The sequence below is a fragment of the Phasianus colchicus genome, chromosome 18 (assembly GCF_987193195.1).
Source record: "Phasianus colchicus chromosome 18, bPhaCol1.hap1.1, whole genome shotgun sequence".
Lineage (NCBI taxonomy): Eukaryota > Metazoa > Chordata > Aves > Galliformes > Phasianidae > Phasianus > Phasianus colchicus.
The window spans coordinates 8449908-8472316 of NC_143453.1; the positions used below are offsets into that span (position 1 = coordinate 8449908).

The 22409-nt window shown below is 43.1% G+C and overlaps 1 protein-coding gene and 1 long non-coding RNA gene across 4 annotated transcripts; one reads left to right on the plus strand and one right to left on the minus strand.

Annotated features, from left to right (window-relative positions):
* The first annotated feature begins 89 nt into the window (after window positions 1–89).
* Window positions 90–5658, plus strand: LOC149915536 (uncharacterized). Its single transcript, XR_016458736.1, has 3 exons — window positions 90–171; window positions 4705–4811; window positions 5572–5658. It is a non-coding gene; the product is annotated as an uncharacterized LOC149915536 (long non-coding RNA).
* On the minus strand, window positions 383–20990 carry RILPL1 (Rab interacting lysosomal protein like 1). Of its 3 annotated transcripts, XM_090120908.1 has the most exons (8): window positions 20465–20989; window positions 17220–17370; window positions 13183–13301; window positions 12241–12459; window positions 9596–9768; window positions 8968–9060; window positions 5666–5753; window positions 3079–3216 (listed from the first exon to the last, which is right to left on the minus strand). In XM_090120908.1, exons 1-8 carry the CDS (start codon window positions 20762–20764, stop codon window positions 3211–3213), a joined length of 1149 nt encoding a protein of 382 aa, XP_089977034.1. In that variant the 5' UTR covers window positions 20765–20989; the 3' UTR covers window positions 3079–3210. The 3 variants fall into 3 exon arrangements, with proteins under 3 accessions (XP_031448511.2, XP_089977034.1, XP_089977035.1); XM_031592651.2 differs by lacking the exon at window positions 5666–5753 and having other exon boundaries at window positions 383–3216; window positions 20465–20990; XM_090120909.1 differs by lacking the exons at window positions 3079–3216; window positions 5666–5753 and adding an exon at window positions 6607–6664 and having other exon boundaries at window positions 20465–20988.
* Between the last annotated feature and the right edge of the window lie 1419 nt (window positions 20991–22409).

Sequence of the window (22409 nt, forward strand, 5' to 3'; positions counted from 1 at the left end):
GAAATCTATTTTTTATGTATTGGACATTGTCATTACCTTTTATTAAAGGAATGCAGACTACAGACTAGTAAGGAGGAAAAAAAACTCATTCCTGATCAATAGATGAGCAGTCATTGAAGGACACTGTCATGGTTAAATGTGGTCGCAGCTGCATCCACCTCCTCACTGCAGGTAAAATCCTGTCTCCATTTGAAATTGTACTTTTGTCAGCTTTTGAATAGCTGCACCCTCAGCTTAGCTCAATTTGAGGCTGTATTTCAATGATCAGTGGCATAATCCTTTTTCATGGGAAGGAAGCCAGACCTGTGCAGTGCACCCCCAAAGCAGGTAGTGTCATAGCATTCCACACAAAGGAAAAAAAGATGCAAGTCTTGAAGAAATACTCATTTCTCAGAAATATTTATTAAACTGTTAAAATGATTTACTGCCCAACCAAAACAAAACAAAAAAAAAACACAAAAAAACCCAGAACAACTTCAGTGATCCTGCACTTTGGAGACAGGATTGTTATGCCCTTTACCTGGCAACATCCTGCTTTCCTTTTTAAAAGCAAATTATAGCTAAATATTGAGAATCTACATGATAGGTCTTCAACATACTCATCCCTATATGCCATCCTTTCTGATGGCACTTTGTGTGTATTAACTTGGTGTTTCTAACATGAGAATGAGGAGCGGAGTGGTTAACGCTAGCAGGAGTAACTAATCAGATTTTTGAGGTAATGGGCTCAGAGATAAATAGGGGAAGGTTGTACTGCTTAGTGTCATTGTTTGAAATTGCCTGCAGATTTGACCCAACAATAGTGTGCAGGGCTCTAGTGTGTGGGACCAGCTTTACATGCACTAGGCCAGGAGAGCTGGTTTTTAATATGTGAGCTTAGATGCTGGGGAAAACAGCTCAGCCTGTCTTTCTGTTGTCTCAGTTCATTGCTCTTAGCTGATTTGAAAAGTGATGTGCTTATTCAGGCTGTGAATCTGCTGCGTCTTTGCATTGTTTCTGTTCACTGCATCTCTTAAATCTCTCAATGTGTCAAGTGACTGTAAACTATGCTAAAGAGGACAGGAATCATTCACAATTTATTTGAACTGCCTACAACTATAGTGTGCTTTTTTTTTTTTTTATTTCCCACTCAATCTAAAAATGAAATCAGGATCTTCACAACTAAAGTATTACAGCAAGTCTTCCCTCCATTTGAGAATTGCCTTTTATGCAAGGGAGGAAAGTGATGTTTTAATGAAAACAGTTTTCTGTAAGCATAAAAACTTAAGATGTGTTACCAAAACGTAACCAGGCAAAATTCTCTCTGCCTAATATTAGCATCAAATGCTACTGTTGCTACATCGAATGGAAATGCCTTTAATATAAGGCCACATTTCTCCCTCCTGCCCCAGGCAATGTCAGTGACAACTGGCAGGCACAGTAAACACTCACCCTACAATGTGCTGAAGGTCTGTGTTCAAAATGAGCAGTTACAGATAGGAACAGAGCAGCATTCAGCCCACTGTGAAAATTGATTTTCTCACACAGCTTCACATCAGATGAGCTAAGAGCCATTTGCTGCCTGTATGCATTAACAAACCTGTTGCTGGATCATCCTGGACTGAGTACAACTGGCCTGCACTAAACCTTCTGGTTTGCTCTTATCTAAGTATCCTTCAGGCCATCCTCAGACACTGAGTGGCTGGAGCTCTACTCCAGCCTAAGCATTGCTTCTATTCTTAGTGCCACTCCTGAGAAGAGGCTCTTTGCAGAGTGCATGCAGTTGCTGCAGGTAAGATGTCAGCTGCAGCCCACAGGCACCTGCATCCAGCTCTGCCTGTGCAGGTTGCCCACAGGTGCAAAGCTGGGTTGTGCACTGCCACACACCGTGCACAGTGGTTACGCTGCATGGGGCTTTAGTGTTCTGGTTTAGGCAAGCATAACCTTGGTCAACCCCAAGGGTCTTGCATGATTAATTGCAAAGCAGATGTAGACCCCACCTCCCGGCAGTTCAGATGCATTCACGTGCTGGGCTTTTGATGGTGAGTTAAGAGTTAAGCCCTCTCCACTTGCAGGCTGCCCACACATCAGTCAGTGCCAGTGGAGCAACCTGCACATACAGAATACATCTCTGCCACCCTAAGTAATGTTTAGGGTAGTCAGAAAAAAAGAATAAATTTTGAGCTGGGGTCATCTCAAAGTCAGTTAAGATAGCTCATGTCAGCTGAGGATGTCTTTTACTCTGAAGTTAGGCAGTCTTACCTAGACAGAAAAGTGGAGTGTGACTTAAATCAAAACCTGCCTATGGGAAGGGGACCTAACTCCTTTATGGCAGCTGTCTGCTACTCTAGGGGAAAGAAAGAAAAAATTCAAGTGTTAGAATTCTTCCTTGTAAGCAATTCTTTTTCCATTAATACTGCAGAACTCATGGCAAAAAGCAAGGCACGCTCACCTCATACGTGGGTTTCTTCATGCTTTAGGCACTGTAAGCATCAAGGGAAACGTACACTCGCTATCCCTCTCGAGGCTACTCCAGTTTGTCACTTTCTATCAGGTGGATTTCCAAGTGGTTACTCTGCAAAATGCAGGTGCCAGCTGAACAGGACACAGCAGTGCTGCAACCTGCAGGGAGAGCGGCCAGCTGTGGTATCCCTCTTGGAAAAATTCTTACCAAGTTACAAAAAAAGCAAACAACCAAAAGTTTTAACAAATAGGGTAACAGAGTCTTTGTCAATAGATATTGTACACTGCAAACAAATTTCTAATAATGGCACAGGTCCTTTTTTTTTTGGTTTAGATAAGCTTGTGTTACTGTAGTTAATGCACAAACAAGACCATAGACTTGTTATCCAGCACAAAACAAGTCATCTAGAAGCTTCAATGTCCCCGGGTATCAACTGCTCCTACAAAGCTTGGATTCTGTTTTCAGCAGTCACCAAGTAAACAGTGAGTGATCCCTTCTGAGGAGTTCATCTGAAACACAACCACTGCAGCGTGCAAGGCAAATAAAGACCATGAGCTGCCAGATCTGTTCACAGAAGCTTCTTGTTACTACACTGTTGAGATGTTCTGCAGGAAGCTCAGGCTTTTTGTCACAGGTGTTGCAGGGCTTCTTGTCCTTGCTCTGTGTAGGTGTCATCTTTATTTGAATTTGACCATTCACGAAAAGTATCCTGGAAATGGACGTTTTTCTGTGATGCCTGCATACGTTTCTTATCACGAGAGAAGAAACTAAACCTTCCGAGTAGGAAGGAGGAATAAGGGAGAGGAGGGAAAAGAAAGAATACTGTTTACCATCTTGAAAATACCTCCAACACCCGCCACAGTACACAGCACAACAAAACACAGAGCAAAAAAATCTGCTGGCATCCACAAAAACCAAGGCGGTGAAGCCTGATGGGAGTGCATGTCAAAATGTTATTAGAGATGAAGTCATTGCAAAAACTCAAGCAGTTTTGCTATGAAAGCTTCAAATAAGCTCTAAATGCTGTTGACTCTACAAGTGCAGTTATCAGTTTAGATGTACGTTCCTCCTCCCCCAGCCCCAAAATACAGAAGCCACAAAATATAGGTTAGTTTCTTAGCATAAGTAAAGTGGTATCTTTAGTGTTAAATCTATATAATTTATTGTAAAGCAGAAATAGAGGATATTCTTAGTGGTGCCAGCAGAGGAATTCATAGGATAAGAAAATAAGCCTCCATAATTTTTTCCAGGTGAGCACGTTTTGTTGCATAGACTCAACTGCTGCGAATGTAAATGAACAAATGCACAGAGGTGCACAAGAGTTTGCAGGATGGAGGCTGTAAAGAAATGCACACAAGTGTGCACGTCATTTCCTGTCACACAGCTTGGGTGCTGTAAGATAATGACACACGTGAACCAACAGCCATTTAATACAGCAACAAGTTGCCAGCTTACAACACAGCTAAACAGTACAGTTGGAAAAATCCTTAGTATCATTTTTGTATAGCATGGAGTTACTTGATTAAGCAAATTCAAATTTTGTAATGAGTTCAGTAGAAGAGCTGTTAGCACTGTGCTTAGGTCTGCTGAGAAATGCAAAAGTTTCGGTTCCAGACACCAAAGGTTTGAATTGGCCTCACCCCCTTTTGGTTTTAATGGTTCACTCTCTGTGGTAAACACTGTTTTGCTTGCACAGTACCAAGAGAACTGCTGAATGCTTCTACTAAGAGACTATGTAAATATAAACTCAGCTTTGACAGAAGGTAGGATATCTGTCAGGGCATAAACCTGACCCTCTATCCAAACTCCCCTGTCCTCAGTGTTCCTTCTCCAGCCACACACCCTTCAGTCTCCTCTCAGTACCAGGATCCCAACCTTCCACACTGCCTTGTGCAGAGCAGGGAGTTCTGCCTTCAGTGTCCCTAGACACACAGGGGGCTGTACGTGAGTGTCAGACAATGTTTAAGGCAGCTTTCATGAGGTAAAAAAAACCCCACAACATCCAATTGTATGCACACAGTTAAGCATAGTGGTAATTACTAGTATTACTAACATGGTCTACTTGACTAGAAAGCTGTAAAAGGCTGCACAAGGGCAATGCAAGGTAACTAGCAGGACCTGAACTTTTGCATTTCCTGGCTTCAAGTGTGCAGGCTTCATAGGGAAATAAGTCTTTTGCACTTAATTAGTCTCATTTTTTTTTTTAACCACCCTCATCACAGGAGCCCATAAATTCACAGATGGATGGTATGTCTTTTCAGGGCCAGAGTCAATTCAACTGAGAAGTGTCCAGTCACTGAGGCTTTCTGCTGGGCACGATCAGGCTCAGTACCTTGAAGTCCACGCAGAGGACTGCTCCATTTATGCAGTAAGTTTCAAATGAAACTGTTCAGTATTTTTTTTTTCCCACTTTTTATCGTGAAATTAAGTAAGAGAAAATAGCATTTGTAAAATCTTGACACCAAGCAGGATTAGCTTATTTTTAATTCCTTCTGAAACAATGAAAATTGTTCTTATGCCTAGAATTTTTTTTATTGAGAACGTTTCAAAAAAGTGTATTTATGGAGAGGAAAGAAATGTAAATACTGTGTTGCTGCTGTAGATATAAAGACATCCAAAGCAGCAATTCTAATGCAAAGAGAATTTGCTTTAACAGTTATCAGCATCTCCTCCAGAGAGAGTCAAGAATAGGGCATCAGAATTGGTTACTGAGAGTGTACACTCTATTCCCAAAATACATAATTAGAGACAAAATCTACAGCACATAGATAGAAAGACATGGAAGCAACAGTCTATTATTAACACTGGAAATTAATGCAGAGATTCAACCGTTATGTACTGTGAATCTAACTGATTCGTAACAAGTAATTAGAATGATTTGGGTTCTTTTAAAAGCATTGGTGTGAATTATCAATAGGCTGGCTTAGTAAGCTAAGTAAAATTAAGAGAGTCTGGTTAAAATTGCATGTTGCAACAGTTTTCTGGTGAGTAATGATTGGCTTAGCATGGTAACAGTAAGGCAAAAGGTGAGAAAATATCAGTACTCGAGGATGAGCACAGAGGACTATGGCAGGTGGTGCACTGACTGGTCATTCTGATTGGCACTTTGTGCTTCTGTGATCCCACAGGCAGCCGATGAGAATGCAACCAGCAGTCCATGTTAACAGAGGGTCATGCAAAAGGAAAACACGGTACCAAACATTTAAAAAAAAAAAATCCTACAAGGGACACAAGTCTTCTTATTGGCTGCAATGTGGGATCATCTGGAATCAATCCAGCTGCTACCATGGGCATTATGGCTGTAAAGATCCTGGTCAGGAAAGTACAGACACAGAAGAGGTAAGACTGGAGCAAGGGAAAGAAAAAGCATTCCATTAAAAAGAAAAGACACAAACATAATACACGGGGTTACTCTGAATTATCACACACGACATATTACAGGGAGAGGTGGATCTGCATCACCCAAGACAGCTCTCCTCAGTGAAAAACTCTTATTTAAAGAAAATGAAGTCATTGAAACAGATTTAATTGCTTTTGAATTTCTAAAAGATACCACTTTTCTGTTGTGAAACAGTCTGGGTTGGATTTCATCAAGGTATTACCACCTCTAGCAATGCAGAGCAGAGTGCACGTTTTTCTTCCCAAGAAACAAACAGGCACATACATAATGAAATGAAGGATGAAGGTGTAAGTTAAGAAATACAAAACAGGACTGTGCCGTGACTACTGGCTATTTGCACAGAAAACAGGGTTAGACAGGACCAGCACTGCAGGTAAAGACTCTACAAATGTTATGGCTGATAGTTTTAAGTTAAAAACCAATATCACATTTGAAATCTTAAAATAACCTCCTAAGCAAGCTACTTGGTTAAAGGCCTGCATATCCGCTCCAGAAGAACTTGCTTTGCTTCACATGCAAAAAAATGCTAACTGCAGGCAGCTAAATATTTGTCTGAAACCTTGCAACTACTCTAGCAGAAGTATTTCCTAGCTGGCTAGCAGCAAGACCGCTTCTTTGTAAGAGTTCAGCACTTCTACTAGACATTGTACAATTCATGCAATTTAGAGGCTGAGAGAGCAAGCTGGCTGGGTGCTCAGTGCCCAGCCAGCCCCACACAAGCCTGCCAACAAACCTTCATCCATACCTGGAACACCCTCTGTTTTTCTAAGGATTCTCCTCAGAGGTTCTCCCTTGTGCCAAATATTTTTTTGAACTGTGGACTAATGTCAGTTAAAGATTAAGTTGAAATCATGAAAGGCATTTCACGTGTGACCAAATGCAGCTCTCCCCAGCATAGCCACTCTTAACTGCTAATTTTAAATTCAAAATGAAAACAAACAAGTAAACATTGTTCTATCATTTGCAGTAGCTAGAACGTCTGCTTTTACGCATTGTGACACACTCAGTTAGCTGCAGCAACCAGACAGACACATCAGCTTTTGTAGACTGCAAGAATAGCAAGGGAACTTATGGCTGCCTCAGGCATTACGTCAGTGACAAACAAGCACGTATCCTTGATGTAAAAACAATGGGGCATTTTCTGCTCAAAACAGAGGGCGCATTTCTAATCCTTGTACTCTTCCTCCTCAGTAAAGCCTCCTGGTTACGTTATTCCAACAAAACCCTGACATATAATGTGGTAGACAGATGTAGAAATAAATGAGTACAAGATCAGAACGCAGTCAGAGCTTGTTCCCAGTAACCTGCAGATACTGGGAACAAAAAAATATTGGTTATTCTAACTTCTGTTTTCTTTATGTGAGTGCTGCACAGAAACATCTTAGATGGCACAGGACACATCTCATTCCTTGAGATGGTAGAGAAAAAAAGGGGCACATCATACAGGCAAGAATGAAATTTACAGTATCAGTCTCTTGTTTTTGTACTTAGCTTTTTGTTTTGTCAGGAGGAAAAACCTGAAAAAAAAGGCAAAGCAACCCTACTTTCATTCATAAAAGTACTCTGAACACAGATAGCAGAGGTACAAGTTTTTCTCATGTCATTAAGTACATAGACTTTGTGTGTCAGTGTGTTACCTACACACTCACAGGTGAGGTGCAGTGTTCTGCCTGTGACAAGGAGAACGCAGCTCACAGGCCAAGAAAGTAGGTGGAGGTGTTGTAATAGAACAGAACAGATGCCACACATGGGTTCTTTGCTTTTCCCAGCAGTGAAATCTCCTCTCTTTTTAAAGGCCATGACTGCCCCTTGTTAGACACTTTGAGAACTGTTTGGCTTGTAGAAGTAACCAATCTACAAGCACAATGTTGATGACACGCACAGGGAAGATGGGGCAAAGAAAATAAACTCACACCTGACAAATCCCATCCAGACAGGCTGTAAGAATGAGACAAATCTGAACACAATTACCATTGTTTGGATTGAAAACACTTATATGACTCCTGTCATGTCTCCCTGCATTGCTTATGTATGCATGCAGAAGGTAGAGTCAAGGCTAACACCTAGAAAGCATGTGCTTTGACTTACAAAACCTCTTTAAAAAGCACTAAAATAATTTAAAGGAAAGGAGAAAAAGATCTGGAGCGAGATCTTGTGAGACCAAGTATTATCACTTCAGGTGCAGAATGAAAACTTAAGTCCCAATTCAGAGTGTATTTTCCAGCCATCTGAGAGGAAGGGTTCTCTCAGCAAACAAAGCAGCACAGAGGGAAGCTAAAGACTTCTGAAAATAATCAAAAGTGCCCTCCTGACTTTATGGTGTTTTGGACCAGCCCAGATCTTCCCAGGAAACCACTCTCACAGGGCTGTTGCTATTATAAAACAAGGTCTGGAGTTTATGGATGTGAGGATGGAAGAGCATTTTATGGGCAAACAAATAAAATAATGTATGCAGTTAAAAAAGTTAAGCATCCAGTATCATAACAACTCCAAAGGTTTAGTTTGGAAAAAAAAACGTGGAAGGAAAGAATTTTGACAGACAAATGGTTTGGCTTACACTGACTTTATAAGCAAGTTGTAACTGGTACAACTGACAGTAAATGTAATGTGCTTTTGGACAGCACCATTAAATACTTCACCAGAAGAGGGTGGGATTCTTTATAGCCATAAAAGCTGGCACCCTCTCCCGCCAGGCAGTTCAGCAAACAAAAAGTTTTTGTGCTATACAAGTGCTTGTCAGAATTTAAAGGCTTAGATTAACAGGGAAACAGGCACAGCAAGGTCATGGGGAAAGCTGACTCTCCACACCCAAATACTGCAGGTAAGCAGTTGGTTTTACTTGTGAACAACACTTTCTACACATCTGCTGAGCATGAGCTGGGGCCCAGTGGTTTGCCCGTGGCATTCCACCACCTTAGGGACTGTGCATTAAGGAACTGGGTCTTTACTTAAACAAAGCTCCAACACTCCTTTCTGGAGAAATCACAGCCACTCATTGTCTGTCTCATACACAATAGAGATGTGGCTACTTTAATTTTGAATTTCTTCAAAAACTGCCCAATCCATAAGAAATGTTTCACTTCTGTAGACTATTTCCAGGATCCTTAGAAAATATGCTACTTACAGTCGTTTGATTCCAGACTCAGGCTGAGTTGAGGGTTTTGATTGAATTATGGGTGTAGGTTGAGGGGGTCTAGTTTCTTCTTCTGTTTCCTCACTTGAAAGAATGAAAAGATAATTAATGTTGTCCTCTCAAGCCATGGAAGCTTTAAGTTCTAACAGTCAATCTAAAGCAGTACTATTTATGAAGAAAGGTAAAAGATCTGTTCCAAGCTTTTTATATTCAGTGCGGGAAATTTCTGTCAACTAAGAAACAGCACCTAAAATTGGGGCTCCTTTCAATTCTTTCTTTCTATTGTGACAAGAAAAAGCATAAGAAGAAGACAATGAATAAAAATTTTATAATCTCAATTTTAGTCCCAGTCTTATCCTTATTTTTTCAGCTAACATTTATTAAATACTTGTAATTTTTCCAAAATTGGGGGAGAATCTGGGAGTTAAGGAGGACATAGTTTTTCCCAGTGTTGAGAAAACAGTTATAAACTAAAGTAACCTAAAGCCTTTATGCTTTCAGTATCTACTTTCAGCCTTTGCTTGCTGAGAGCACATTCAGGAGCACATCTGCTGTCTCCTAGAGCTGCTCTACAGCTCCTCTGTGTGTAGCATGCAACGGGAGAGGAAATCTAACTTACCTTTTGTAATACAAAAGCTCTTCTTGAAGTAAAAACACTTTAGATTTCAATTCATTCCTCTCATGAAGGACATCTCGGAGCTCCTGCAAAGTGAATCTTGGACGATTTGGATCTTTCAAGTCCATTGCCATCTTTTCTGACTCTGAGAGGCAGTCATCGTTGTTTGGTTCTGTCTAAGAAGTGTAAGACAGGCTTTAAATTCATTATGTGAACGCACTTCTGAGAAGTTGAAAGTATCAGTCTATTCCCCTTCTTTCTTTTTAGCACTATTAAATACACTTTACAGGAACAGCAGTTTTAAGAGGAAAAAAATGTGGGAAGAATTCATGCTGAAGACTGTCAGCAGGAACAGCTCAGTGATCTGATCACTTTGTTCTTTCTTGTGCTCAGATGGTCTGACGACACACACAGTGGGAATACAAAAACACATGCCCTGATTGTTTCTACCAGCCTAAACACTGGGTCCAAACTGAGCCACCACACAGGAGATAAGATTTCTTATGGAGAAATTCCTGTGGAATGCAGACTGCTAGAAAGCCCTCTGAAAATGTATAGTCTAATTTCTGATAAACAAGTCCATCTAAGGAATTAATACTTTTAACAAATGAGGTATATAAAACACCAGCCTTTATGTAAACACTGAATAGCAAAAATTGTGCCAGTTCCTTCCAGTTCTTCCCACAAAGAGAAAGTGTCTCCAGATGTAAATATATGAAGCAGAGATTTAAGTTTCTATTGTCCTAATGCTTTTATTTAAAAAAACAGGATTGATATTAGTACCAGGATTTACAAGTTTGAAGAAACACACAGACAAAACAGACCGATTCTCATTTTTCCATTTATTTGATTCCCCCATTAATCCAAATGCATTTATTTATACAGACTGTACTAGTTAAAGATAGATGCACCCTAATGAGAGTTTGAGGAGTTTACTCAAAGTATTCACTTCTTCTTCAGACTTCTAGATTAGAATCTGAGTTGATGCCTCTTCTTTTGATTCTATATTTGTCCCACACCTTTCCCCAAATAATCTTTTTTTTGCTGTATTTTGCTAAGATCAGCAAAGACTGAGCAGTCTGTAGCCAATGCAAATATACTTGACCAATGCCAAGAAGCAACATCCATTCCAGAGTATGCAGCTATTCTAGCTTTCTGCTTACCACTACAATTCCTGTCTAACTATCATCCTGGCAGAGAAAGTGGACAATGACTCTAATTAGAAGTGGCACCACTGCCATGGAACAGAGAGAGGTAAAGAATGCATCCTTTCTCTCCAAAGACTGAAGACACTTTCACATATGCTGGCTCTAGGCCTATGCTCTGCAGCCCTGTTTACAAAGCTGGGTGTCCTGGCTGAATTAAAAGCAATGAAGTCATCCTTTTCATTACTAATACAGCACTTGCCCAATTCAGCAGTGACATGTTGAGTTGCTGTTACATTCCTGAGGTACCAGGGGTACCCCATCAGCTTTTGCCTCTGCTTTCTGATGTACATTCCCTCCTATTACAAGTGAATTATATGTTATGTTCTCAGCTGCAGTCTATCAGGCACGTACAGTGCTGCTGTGCTTCTTCAATGGCTCAGTACTGGAGCTCTTATCAACACAGACAGCCAAACAACACTATGCTTCAGTGCTCCTCCAAATTCTTTCATATCATAAGACTCCTTATCCTATTTTGTGCTCTTCTAAAGGCAGCATTAGGAAAGGGAAACACAGCAATTTCACTTGAGAAAGACAGAAGTAGTGTCACATGCACAAAAGCCTAAAGATGGTAGGAGGCACTTTAAGAATGTGAAATGTTGAAATAAAGCAGGGATTTCAGGCAAGGTAGGCACATTCCACTGCATGCTAGCATTCTGCCCGCAGGTACAATCTGACTGCAGAGTTCTGCTCTCCCTCCCAGACTTCTGCTACAATTTCCTTTCTACTGTGGTTCATGTGCCTCTGCTATCATAGTGCATTGCACCTTCAGGACCCGCTAGGACTTGCAGATTTATATACTCAACAAGGCTTAAGCTACCTGTCAGCTGTTCATCTTTTCAAAAATCCAGACTGCAGGAAGATCAGTTTGTTTTCCTTTAGGGGAAGGGGCTGATCTGAGCAAAGAAAATAAACCCAAATGTACTAACGCAGCACTACCAAAACACTGTCTGCTTTGAATACAAACTAACAGCTGGTACTCCAGAGATTTTGGACTCCCTTACAATGCTTTTAGTAGAATGCTCTAGTAAGCAAATTTGTTCTGCTATTTGGAGAGTTCTGCAGTCTAGTGCATGACCAAAGATTACTTTCCCTAGAAAGTGCAATGTGTCACCAAGTCTCAGGAGAGCTGTCCTCTAATGCAGACATCCTAGTTCTAACCTGTCCTGCCACTCTGCCTTTTGCACAACTGGTTCTGTGTGTTAGAAAGGAGGGTTCTGTTCCATTGGGTTGTCATCCATTCAGGCAGAGCTCTTCCTGTGACAGTGCAGTGAGTGATGCTGATCTCTGTATGCCACACCTGAATAAAACCATGCTGTCCTTGAGCCCCACCTCTGCCTCTGATTCATATCAATCTCATTTATCCAAAGAAGAGGTGTTTGGTATGGAGACTGAGGTTCTGTAGAAGATTGTTTTTAAAAAGTAATTTAAAATGCCTCTTACCTGTATTTCCTCCCCATTTTGGCTGTCCTCACCCTGCAGTTTTTCCCTCAGTTTCCCCAGCTCTGCTCGTAGGGTGCCCATCTCCTGCTCCTTGGTTTGCAGATATGCTTCCAATTCCACCTTCTGCTCAATCAGTGCCTTTCCCTGAGCCTCAACAACTGTGATGCGGTGCCGCAGGTCATGGTTGATTTTCATTAACCTGTTCTGTTGCTGCTGAAGCTGCAAGACATTGATGCAGTTTGTCAACATCCATTCAGCCATCACCCATGGTGACCAAATCCCAAACACTTTATTAAAGAAGTAGTAGTGGGTTCCTATTAAATTTAATCAGGAAAACTCTCCTCACTCCCCAAGCAGTTTTTTTAATATCTAATTTCCTACCACAGTTGTAGTCACTAAAACTTCTTTAATTGGTTTCCAGAGTAAAACCAGGTACTTTTCCCCAAGCACAGGGAATTCTCCAGCTAAAAACAAATTCATCTTTTCCAATTTTTTATTTCGTAAAAGCAAAGTTCAAGGACAGGGTGGTTTCCAGGATTCTGAATAATATCTTAACCCAGAGCAGAAGAGAGAAAGATAAGACAGAGAAGTTCTTACTCTTCAATTTATAAGTATTTTGCTTTGATCCCTTGGGTGAGGATGGGAAGCAAAAAACATTTAAGGTGGTTGTAACACAGACGAATGTAAGTCATCAACTGATTCCCAAGGTCACAGTGGAGTTTGTGACTTGCTTAAGACTAAATGCAACTAAATCCAAATGCAGCAGAGGCCGCATGCCTGCCCTGACTGCCCTAATCATTTTGGACACTCCAGTTATGCTGCACTCTTCATTTACTGGACTGATAATCTGGCATTGCTTACAAATTTGATATTATATGTGAAAGAAGGCTATAGAAACATGGGTGAGAAAGAAGGGAAACAGGAAGAGCAAGAGCCACTTACAGCCTCTACATCCTCATTTTTAAGTCCAAGTTCCCGGTCCTTTGCTCTGATTTCATCCCTCTGTTTATCTACAACTTCCTTCAGCTTCTTCATGACTTGCCGTTCTCTCTCCGACATTCCTGGTTAAAAAAGGAACACAGAAAACAAACTAAGGACAAGTAGGAGCTGCTGAGACCACTAACAGGGCCATGATACTTCTAATTCTTCACTGTGACAATGGCTCACACCCACCAAGGACATTGATACGCACTGCTACTTGCTCTTCTAAAAGATCTGTGATCTCTCAAAACCAAGGTCTGGACTGCAGGCAGCCTATGCCCTGCTTTGACACATTTCTGATCTTAGACAGATCCTCAGACCTCTGACTTAGTTCCCCTACTTGCAGCGACACCAGACAAGATAGTAGAAACTTGGTAACAGCTGGATGGAGCTGTGCTGAAGCCAAAAAAAACAGAGCCAGACAAGGACCCTCACACCAGCCATTGGAGTAGAGCACTGGTACCTTCCCACAACTTCCTCTCATTTACTTGCAGTTCTTGAACCACTGCATCTACAAAAAGGTTCCTGAATCCACTTTTCTGCAGGCAGCCTCAGGGCTGAGTCTAAAAAATCAGCTGTATTTAAAAACAAACACAAAACTCCAAAACTGCCATGAGGTACAGAGGAGCTGCAGCGAGACGTTAGACCAGCAGTTTTACCCCAGTAAGAGCCAGTACAGTGAGTGCAGCTATATTCATTACTATTTGTGTAATGCTTTGAGATCTTTAGATAACAGGTGCTATTTAAAGGATAAAGTACCATTTTGGTGCTAATTGCTTTTCCTCCCACTATGCTCACTTTTCTCTCTAACATCTGGTGAGCATCAAAGACTTAATTGTGTGCACTGATTACTACATTATCCTTTTTATTTCAGGAGGAGGGGAAAGGAAAGGTGGGAAGTGTTTGCGAAACAGTCACATCTCCTTACATTTTCTCCAGCACTGGGGAAGTAGGGAGGGAAATCACTAAGTGCCCTAAACGTAATTATCTCTAAATGACTCAAAGTCAAATATCTGCAAGATCTTAAATGGCACACCCAGCTGGCTTCCCTAGACACATCCTATGAATTCACAGCTTCCTGTTAATTGCTGCGATCACAGCATTGTTCCAGGGAGTAAAGAAAGAAAAACATTAAGGAAAAAAAAAAGAGAAAAGACAAAAAAGAACATCCTTTATGTTTATACTTAGGAAACTGTTGACTGGTGTATTTATACAACATCCATTACAGCAGACCAAAACATTGATCAGAGTTTGTGGCACTACTACTTCCTAAATACTCATAATAAAAATTTGCCTTCACTTTGGAAAGGGAATGGTAGGCTCCTCTACAGCCAAGCACATGACTCTTGGCATCCTGCTGCTTGTCTGTATTATCACGGCCAGTCTGAGAGAGCACCTCCTCTCCCAGCAGAGAAACTGGGAAACAGGCCTGCTTGTCCTGTTTGACACATGGGTCAAGTTTGCTTGTGGCATTTTGCTAGGAGAGTGTGATCAGTCAGCATCTTCACATAAGTGCTCTGTTTGAGTTCAGGGAGGAGCAGCATTAATGGATGCTGCAAATTTCTCTTTAACCCCTCCCGTTTACTTTGTATTCTGCCACATGAGCCCTTTTGTATGAATGCTGCTCTGCTCTAATTTTCAGAGCACGTGCACTTTCTGTTTAGAGACCTTCTATTTAGGTGGGATGGTACTGATCTCTCTCATAAACATCTTCATTACATTTAAGTGAGGCTCTGTGAACTATAATGTGACTATTAATTGGCAAGGATTGAATCTCAAAGCCTTAGCACACCTAAATCACTGGCTTCTGCTGCCTGTGCTAAGAACAATTTCTTTTACTAACTGTGTGGTGAGTAAGCAGCCCATTGCTAATCCTGGGAGAGTTAGCAGCTAAGGGGAGACATGATCACAACACCAAATCATGCTGAGATATGAAGATTGGAGCCTGGTCAAAGTTAATCTAGCTAACAAAGCATTTCGCTTGAAAACCAGCCTCTGTAGAGCCTATATGCATCAGATCAAATGACAGAGAGGAGAAAAAAAGCAACATGACTGCTTTCTGACACTGTCCAAACAAGTAATTTGAGACAAACCTGCTCATTAATGACGTAATTTCTTAAATGGAAAGCAATTGAGTTTGATATAACAGTTCTCAATAACAAGTTCAGTTTGCTGTAAATTAATGTGACTTCACTTAAGTTGACCATTTCAGCTAATAAATATCAGTGACCCCAGAATGTCATCTCTGGAATGGATTTGTTTGTTATTATACTTGCGTAGACACAGTAAAAATAACATGAAAAGCATGTGTGGCATTTGCTTGGCTAGCTGAATGTAAAGAGTGTGGCTATATTTAAATACAAGCACATGAGCTCCAGTGAGCTAGATACCCAGTGGAAAAAAAGGTGAGAAAACAAAGGGGAAGATGGTTCTTTATAATAACGTCAGTCTTCATGGCCTGTGACTCATAACTGCCATTCTGACACTTTACATGGAGTTTGTGGGCTGACATGGAGCTACTTTTAGGAGATAAGCTGACTAAGCTGAAAGAGCTGCATTTGTTTTAGAAAGGTAATAATTTTTATTTAAAAAGGAAAAAAAAAAATTCCCAGTTTTATAATTTAAATTTAATACTTCATAATCAGCTCCTGAGTGGGAAGCAAGGGTAATTTCAGCAGTGTTGGACAGTTTCATCCACCAACACTGAGCTGCAATTTAACCCCAACCCTCCAGTGTCTGAAAAGGATATCCATTTGTTCCTCATGCTTTACTGGACCACATGGCTCAGCTGGGTGTTCTGGTTTTCAGACTGGCCAGTGACTTTGCATGCTAAATGTGACATGAGCCTTCTGAGGGAGCTATGACTTTACTGATAATCAGAACCCAACATGAAAGTGAAGCTGTGGCTTGAAGCAGTGTGCCAGCGTCCTGTTCATGCACAAATAGTACAGAGATCCATCCCTTTCCAGACTAACTCACAATCACAGTCAGGTTTTGCTGCTGTCACCATTCTCAGCTGCCCACCCCACCTCTCAGCTCAAGGCCATTTCATCCCCAAAAGCCAAACAGTCATTTTTTCAACTTCTCAGCTTAAACTTCTAGCAAAGTATCACAAAATGGACTTCATAGCCAGCAGGCTCAAATCATATGCTATGAAATGGGAGAGCAAATAGGCATCTGCCCCTTTGGCCTTACTCTTAACAAAGAGCTGCTTGCTGAGCTGTGGGTAAGAGCTGAGGATAGCAATTGTTTCAGCTGCTGCAGTGAAATCTACCTGCAGTTGCCAGTCAGAACCTTTTGTCTCAAAATTCATTCTGCCTCAAGAAAGAAGTTGCTTATGAATTAATCAGTTGTTTCAGCTCCTTAGGATTCACCCACTCCCTGGTTCATACATCTCTTCACCTACTCTAAATTGTCTGGAAGAGCCTTGTACGGGTGAAGGAATCCTACAGGAAAATAAACGAAATAAAATCTCTCAGTTTAGTCTTCTAGAATCTCTGTATGATGAATTGATGTAATTGAGACAAATCTTGATTTTCTGCTTTACAAACAAACATCCTGAATAGATTGCCAGCTGCACTTCTTTTTGTGCATAATGGTGTGAAATAAACATTGCTGAATGGATCATTGTTTGTGTTAGAAAACATAAGGAGGGATTAAGAATTCTGTTTGCAAAATGCTAACTAAAGATAAAAAAGCAACAGACCAAAAAATGATGCTAGACTTTACTTTCAGACATACTTCTCAGCCAACAGAAAGCTGTTCAGGCTTCTCTCTCCCTCTGCTCCTGCCTCTTATGTCTCCAGTGTAATCACTTGTTCAGAAATTTTCTATCTAGGTTAAAAGGAAAAAAAAAAAAAAAAAAAAAAAAAAACCTACAAGCCTGCTGTGTTATGGGAAAAAAAAGCAAAAAAAGCCAGAATGTTTAGTCAAAATATTTTGATAAAGTATTGCTTTTATAACAAAAGCAGGTGCTTAATTTGAAATATCAGACTTACCTTCATGCTTCTGAAATTCCTCTTCTGTGAAATTAATGTCTTTGTGAGACAAATTTGTCATCAACTGTTTGTTCTCCTCCTGCAGCTGTGCAATTTGGGTAAGAAGGTCCTGTGCTTCCCCTCTCCAGACATCCTCCACCAGTTCTAATTCCTAAAGGATATACCAGGACAACATATTAGGCACATTAAGAGTCTTTGACTGAACTATTTACAGATCAAACCACTATAATTCTTCTATGATTCTCATAGAAAACAATCACTTGAGACTACTTGAACATCTTCTATCTACTTTTCCAGTGCCAGCATGAAAAACCCCGGTCTGTGCTGTATGCTGAATGCATGGAGTCACTTCTTGGTACAAACATTTTTGACACACGATTTACCCAAAGGGAAATTCTTCTCATTTTACTGTGAGAACCTGATGAAAAGGATTGCTGTGTTGGTCAAGATGCCAAACGTGAGCAAGGGCTGCCTTCCACATCTCAGAAAGCAGCTGCAAAGGCTGTTATAAATGCTCCAGAAACATCACAGCATGGGCAAGGGGGAAAGGGAGGGGGTCAGTGTTAGGCACACCCTTTTGGAAGGAGTAACATCTCTCAGTTAAATTTTTGTTACGAGCACAAGTGTAAAATGAGCACGTGACACTGTGCAGCAAACCCTGAGCTCCCAATCCAAATGATAAACAAGGCAAAACTGTGCTGCTTCTTACAGAACTTGTTCTGTACAGAAGGCTGCAGTGGCATCTCTATTAGTGGCAGTGAGACTGGCCAAAACAACAGCTCCCATTTGTCAGAACACTGTGTGTCAACAGCAGCTGTCACCAATCCCAGTAAAGGTCAAATTAGGACAAAAAGTATAAGTGCTTAAGAAGAAACTGTTCCATTTAGAGCTTGTTCAAAACATATCTGCCATAAGCAATGCTTCTGCAGTGAGGGACATTCTCTGCTCCATTTCATGTATGTGCTGCAAACAAAAAAAACCTGCACGCAAATCACTGGAGCCAGCTGAGTCACTCGCTGGCTTTTGCATTCATCCAGCATGTCCCTCTCCTACCTAACAACAAAACACTCACAACAACCCTGCCAAGCACAGCTCCAGGCTAAAATAAGCTCTGCTAAGAGATTAAAGGACAGCTTTCTGCTTTGAAAGTATGCTCCAATAATGGGAAATCATTTTCCTATTGACTTCCAAGCCCAAATACTATGCTATTCCAGCATTTTTTGTGGCATTGCTGTCATTTTATAATATCTCCTTGCATGCTGTTTTGCAGAAAACACTACATGACAAATAAGATTATAAACAACAGATTGTCTAACTGATGACTGATAGACTTCATTAAGAATATTTCATAAATCACTGCTAATTTTACTCGAAACTCTTTACCTTGAGAAATACAAATCTGCAATGAAATTTTATATTGCCAAATACCTCGACTATTGACAGTGATGCTGCATATAACTGCAGCTAGAACAACGTGCTGACCTAGTTTGAAAAATGAAACAGCAGATTTCAGTTAGAAGCATACTGACTTAAAACAACAACAAATAAACCAGACTCTGAACTTACATAGTTCATATGTGACTACACTGTAAAGGCTATACTAAGGATTAACTCGGCAAACTTTCTTATTTATTGCTATTGAAGAGCCCAATGAATTGGAGCAGAAATGAATTTCTGAGCCCTCATTAGCAGAAGTATCAGACAGAGAAGGCAGGAGGTTGATGGACCAGCGGGTGCCAGTCAGCTCAGGAAACCACAGGCATGCTCAGCCAGGTTTGAAGGCAAAATGCATTCCCATGTGAAAGCTGAGTGCTAAGGGACCACTAAAAACATGCCTGGATTGGCTTTTGGATGCTTCTTGTTCACAAACATTTCTCAGTCTCTGGCCTTTTCTGCTTACCAGTATCTGGGACATAAGAGTCTTCTAACCTTGCAGTGGGAATAAGCTGGATGTGACACTGTAGTGACACAGTGTGCTGGCAATCAACGTGATTTAAAAAACATATCTGTATGCATTGCATATTTTGTTTTCCTTGTTCAATGAGTTCCCAGCAAAGTTCCATTTGGACTGTCTGAACACACTCAGAGGCATCTCATGACTACTACAGACGCTGGCAGAGCAGAGATGTGAGTTGGCAGGGATCAGAAGACATCTGGCAAGGGCAGCCTTTGGCAGCTGACACCTTCAGGAAACTTTTTAACACATACATGGACTTCAGAAGCCTCTGTGCAGGCTGTCAACTTGTGCGTTGCTACCTGGCCCAGTTCTATATTCATTTCACTAGGCAGCACTTTTAATACCTGGAGATGATGAATGTCAGCTTGCTGGCTGACAATGCAGGTGTCTCAGAAGTAAGTGAGGACATCTGACTATGCAGACAGCACTGGACCAGCGTAACAGCCCACCCACTCACCTCCAAGTGCCATGTGCAAGAAGGGCAAAAGCATGGCTGCGTGCTGGGAGCGTCTATTCTCTAGACTTCATACCCTGGAGTCTTACCAGGGCTTTAGGCACTACAGATCCTCTACCACTCCGTTCAGAGACTCTATTCCTACAATTCCTTCTGCAAAGTAGTGCAAGAATGATCCTGGATTTTTCATGAGCTAAGCAAAAGTCCCCCAGGTGACTATTTGGAAAGATATAAATTGAGCTCAACTCTTAAAACTTGGGGTCTCTCCCCCAGAAATCCTGTTTCCTCCCTATTCCTCCATGTATTCCTCCAGCAGGAACGGAATGAGGCAGCAGTGACTGAGCACAGTCAGCTGCTGGAAGAACCAATTCTTTTGTTCTGTTATCTGAATGATGTGAAGATCGGATCTGCCACCTCCACTGCAGTGAGCAGATGAGCAGCTCATGATGTCCCGGGACAGAAACAAGATACGAGGAACGTCCTCAGTGGGAGCGGGCTATGGAGTGCGATCTGGGAGAGTGCTCTTCCCTCTCTGCAGCTCCGACACCGACCTGAGACCGCACTGAACAGCCCGTGAGCGTGCCACGAAGCCACGAAGCCTGGGCTCAGCATCACCCCGAGCTCCGCACGAAAAAGGGGGACTACCGCAGCGACCCGGCGGGAAGCAGCGCTGCTTCTCGTCCTGGAGCGGGGAAAAGCGAGGGGACGGAAACGCGGCGAGCGGGGAAGGGGTGGAGAAAAGGAAGGAGAAAGGAAACTTCCAGGAGGGAAGGAAGAAAACAAACAACAAACAGCCGCACGACGGCACAGCCATCCCTCGCGCCGTCCCCCCACCTTCTGGTGCTTGCGCTCCTTCTCGATGCGGTCCATCCTCTCCAGGCGGAGCCGATCGAGCTCCAGGCGCAGCTCCTCCATCTCGGGGTTGATGTGGTTGCGGCTCACCAGCACCTCCAGGATCTCCAGCACCCGCACCACCTTGGGCATCAGGCGGGCGATGGCCTCGCAGCCGTGCTGGTCGATCACCCGCTCAAACTCCTGCCCCACGGCCGAGGCGATGTCGTACACGTCCATCACCGTCAGCTCCGCCGCGTTCTTCTCCAGGGCGGTGGGCAGCCCTCCGCCGCCGCCGTCCATGGCTCTCCCGACCCCGCGGCGCCCTCATAGGCGGCGGCGGAGCGCCCGGCTCCCCTCGGCGGGCCGCTTTCCGGGCCGGGCCTCGCGGTACGGCGCTGCGCTGCCCGGCGGGGCCGCGGCTCCGCGCGACTCGGCCAACTCGCGGGGCGGGGGTTTCAACTTGGCCGGGCGGCGGGAAGGGAGCGGCGGCGGCGGCAGGAAAGGAGGGCGCGGCCGCCCCGCTTCGCCTCCCGCCCTCGCTGCGCCGCTCGGAGCCAATGGCACGCACCGGGCGGGCCGGGGGGAGGCACCGCGCATGCGCACTGCCGCCGGGCCGCTGCGTGCCGCCGTGCTGTGCCGCGCCCGGGGATGGAGGGATGCTCGGCCCCGGGTCTCGCCATAGCGGGATGCGGTTTGGTGTTTAAGGTTTTCAAGATTTTTACCTTCGGGGGTGAATGTGCACTTTTGGATGTTCTTACAGTGCTGAGAGGGGCTCTGGGTGGATCTTTAACGTGCCCTGAATGATTGTAGGTTCTAATTCCACGTCTTGCTGTGCGTGCTCTGCAGGAATAACGCCTCGTCGGTGAGCTGGGGGAGCTGGGGCTGTGCAGCCTGGAGGGGAAAAGGCTCCGGAGTGAGCTGAGCGGCCCTTTGGTATCTAAAAGGGCTGTAATAGAGAAGGAGACGGACTCTTTAGCAGGGGCTGTGCTGTAGGACAAAGGAAAACAGTTTCAAACCAAGGGAGGGATTTAGACTGGGTATAAGCAAGAAGTTTTTACGCTGAGGGCAGTGAGGCACTGCACAGGGTGCGCAGAGAGGTGGCAGTGCCCCATCCCTGCATGCAGCCACAGTCAGGGGACGGGGCTGTGAGCACTGATGGAGCTGTGGGTGTCCCTGTGCACTGCAGCCAGTGGGAACAGACTGCCTTTAAGGTCCCCTTTCAACTCAAATGATCCTATTCTAATTTTTTCTGTTCTAAACTTCCTCACGTGCTGCCAGCAGGCACTCATCTTCATTGATCTGGGTCATAAGTGTCCAGACATCTGAGCTTGATATTCAGCTGCCTAATTTATAACAGCAGTGCTATCCTATGACGTCTGCTTGTTGTTCATGAAGCTTCTTGCCAAAGGAACACCACAGATACTGCCCAAAGTTCCAGAGCATGGGGATGAGTCACAACACAGTCATCCATTCCTGGCCAACACCACTTAGGAAAGCATGGAAAGAGGCAGCAGAGATGAGCACAGCGCTTGGAGGGCGCTCTGTGGTACCTCTGGGGAGCAGACAGGCTGCAAAGTGAGAATTGTGCCAGAGGCACAGGAGGTGTTCATACAACCATCAGGATCCAGCAGCAAATCACTTCCCCTCATTATGTACGAATGCGCACAAATGAAAAGAAATAATAATTTAGAGAACGTGCTACTGGCAAGACTGAAATCACTTGGAGACCAAGGGAATCCCAAGGCAGCAGCTCGGGCTGTAGAGGCAGTGGGCTCAATCCACGACAAAGGTTTGCTGTGGCTGCGGGTGTGACAGCCACGTCAGCAGTGCAGCTCCCACCCTGCGGGGCAAAGGTGCTTTATCCACACAAATCGAGAATTCGGATTACAGCTGTCACACAGCTGAGGGCAATAAAACGCACAACGCCTGAGCAGCACCACGAGCA

What these genes read in the sequence shown, in the direction of transcription:
- RILPL1 (XM_031592651.2), bottom strand. Translation starts at nt 20,764, where the DNA reads ATGGACGGCGGCGGCGGAGGGCTGCCCACCGCCCTGGAGAAGAACGCG. An exon ending in GGAATTTCAGAAGCATGAAG is followed by an intron (nt 13,302 to 17,219) that starts GTAAGTCTGATA and finishes TTTTTTAACCAG; the next exon opens with GAATGTCGGAGAGAGAACGG. An exon ending in AAAATGGGGAGGAAATACAG is followed by an intron (nt 9,769 to 12,240) that starts GTAAGAGGCATT and finishes TACACTTCTTAG; the next exon opens with ACAGAACCAAACAACGATGA.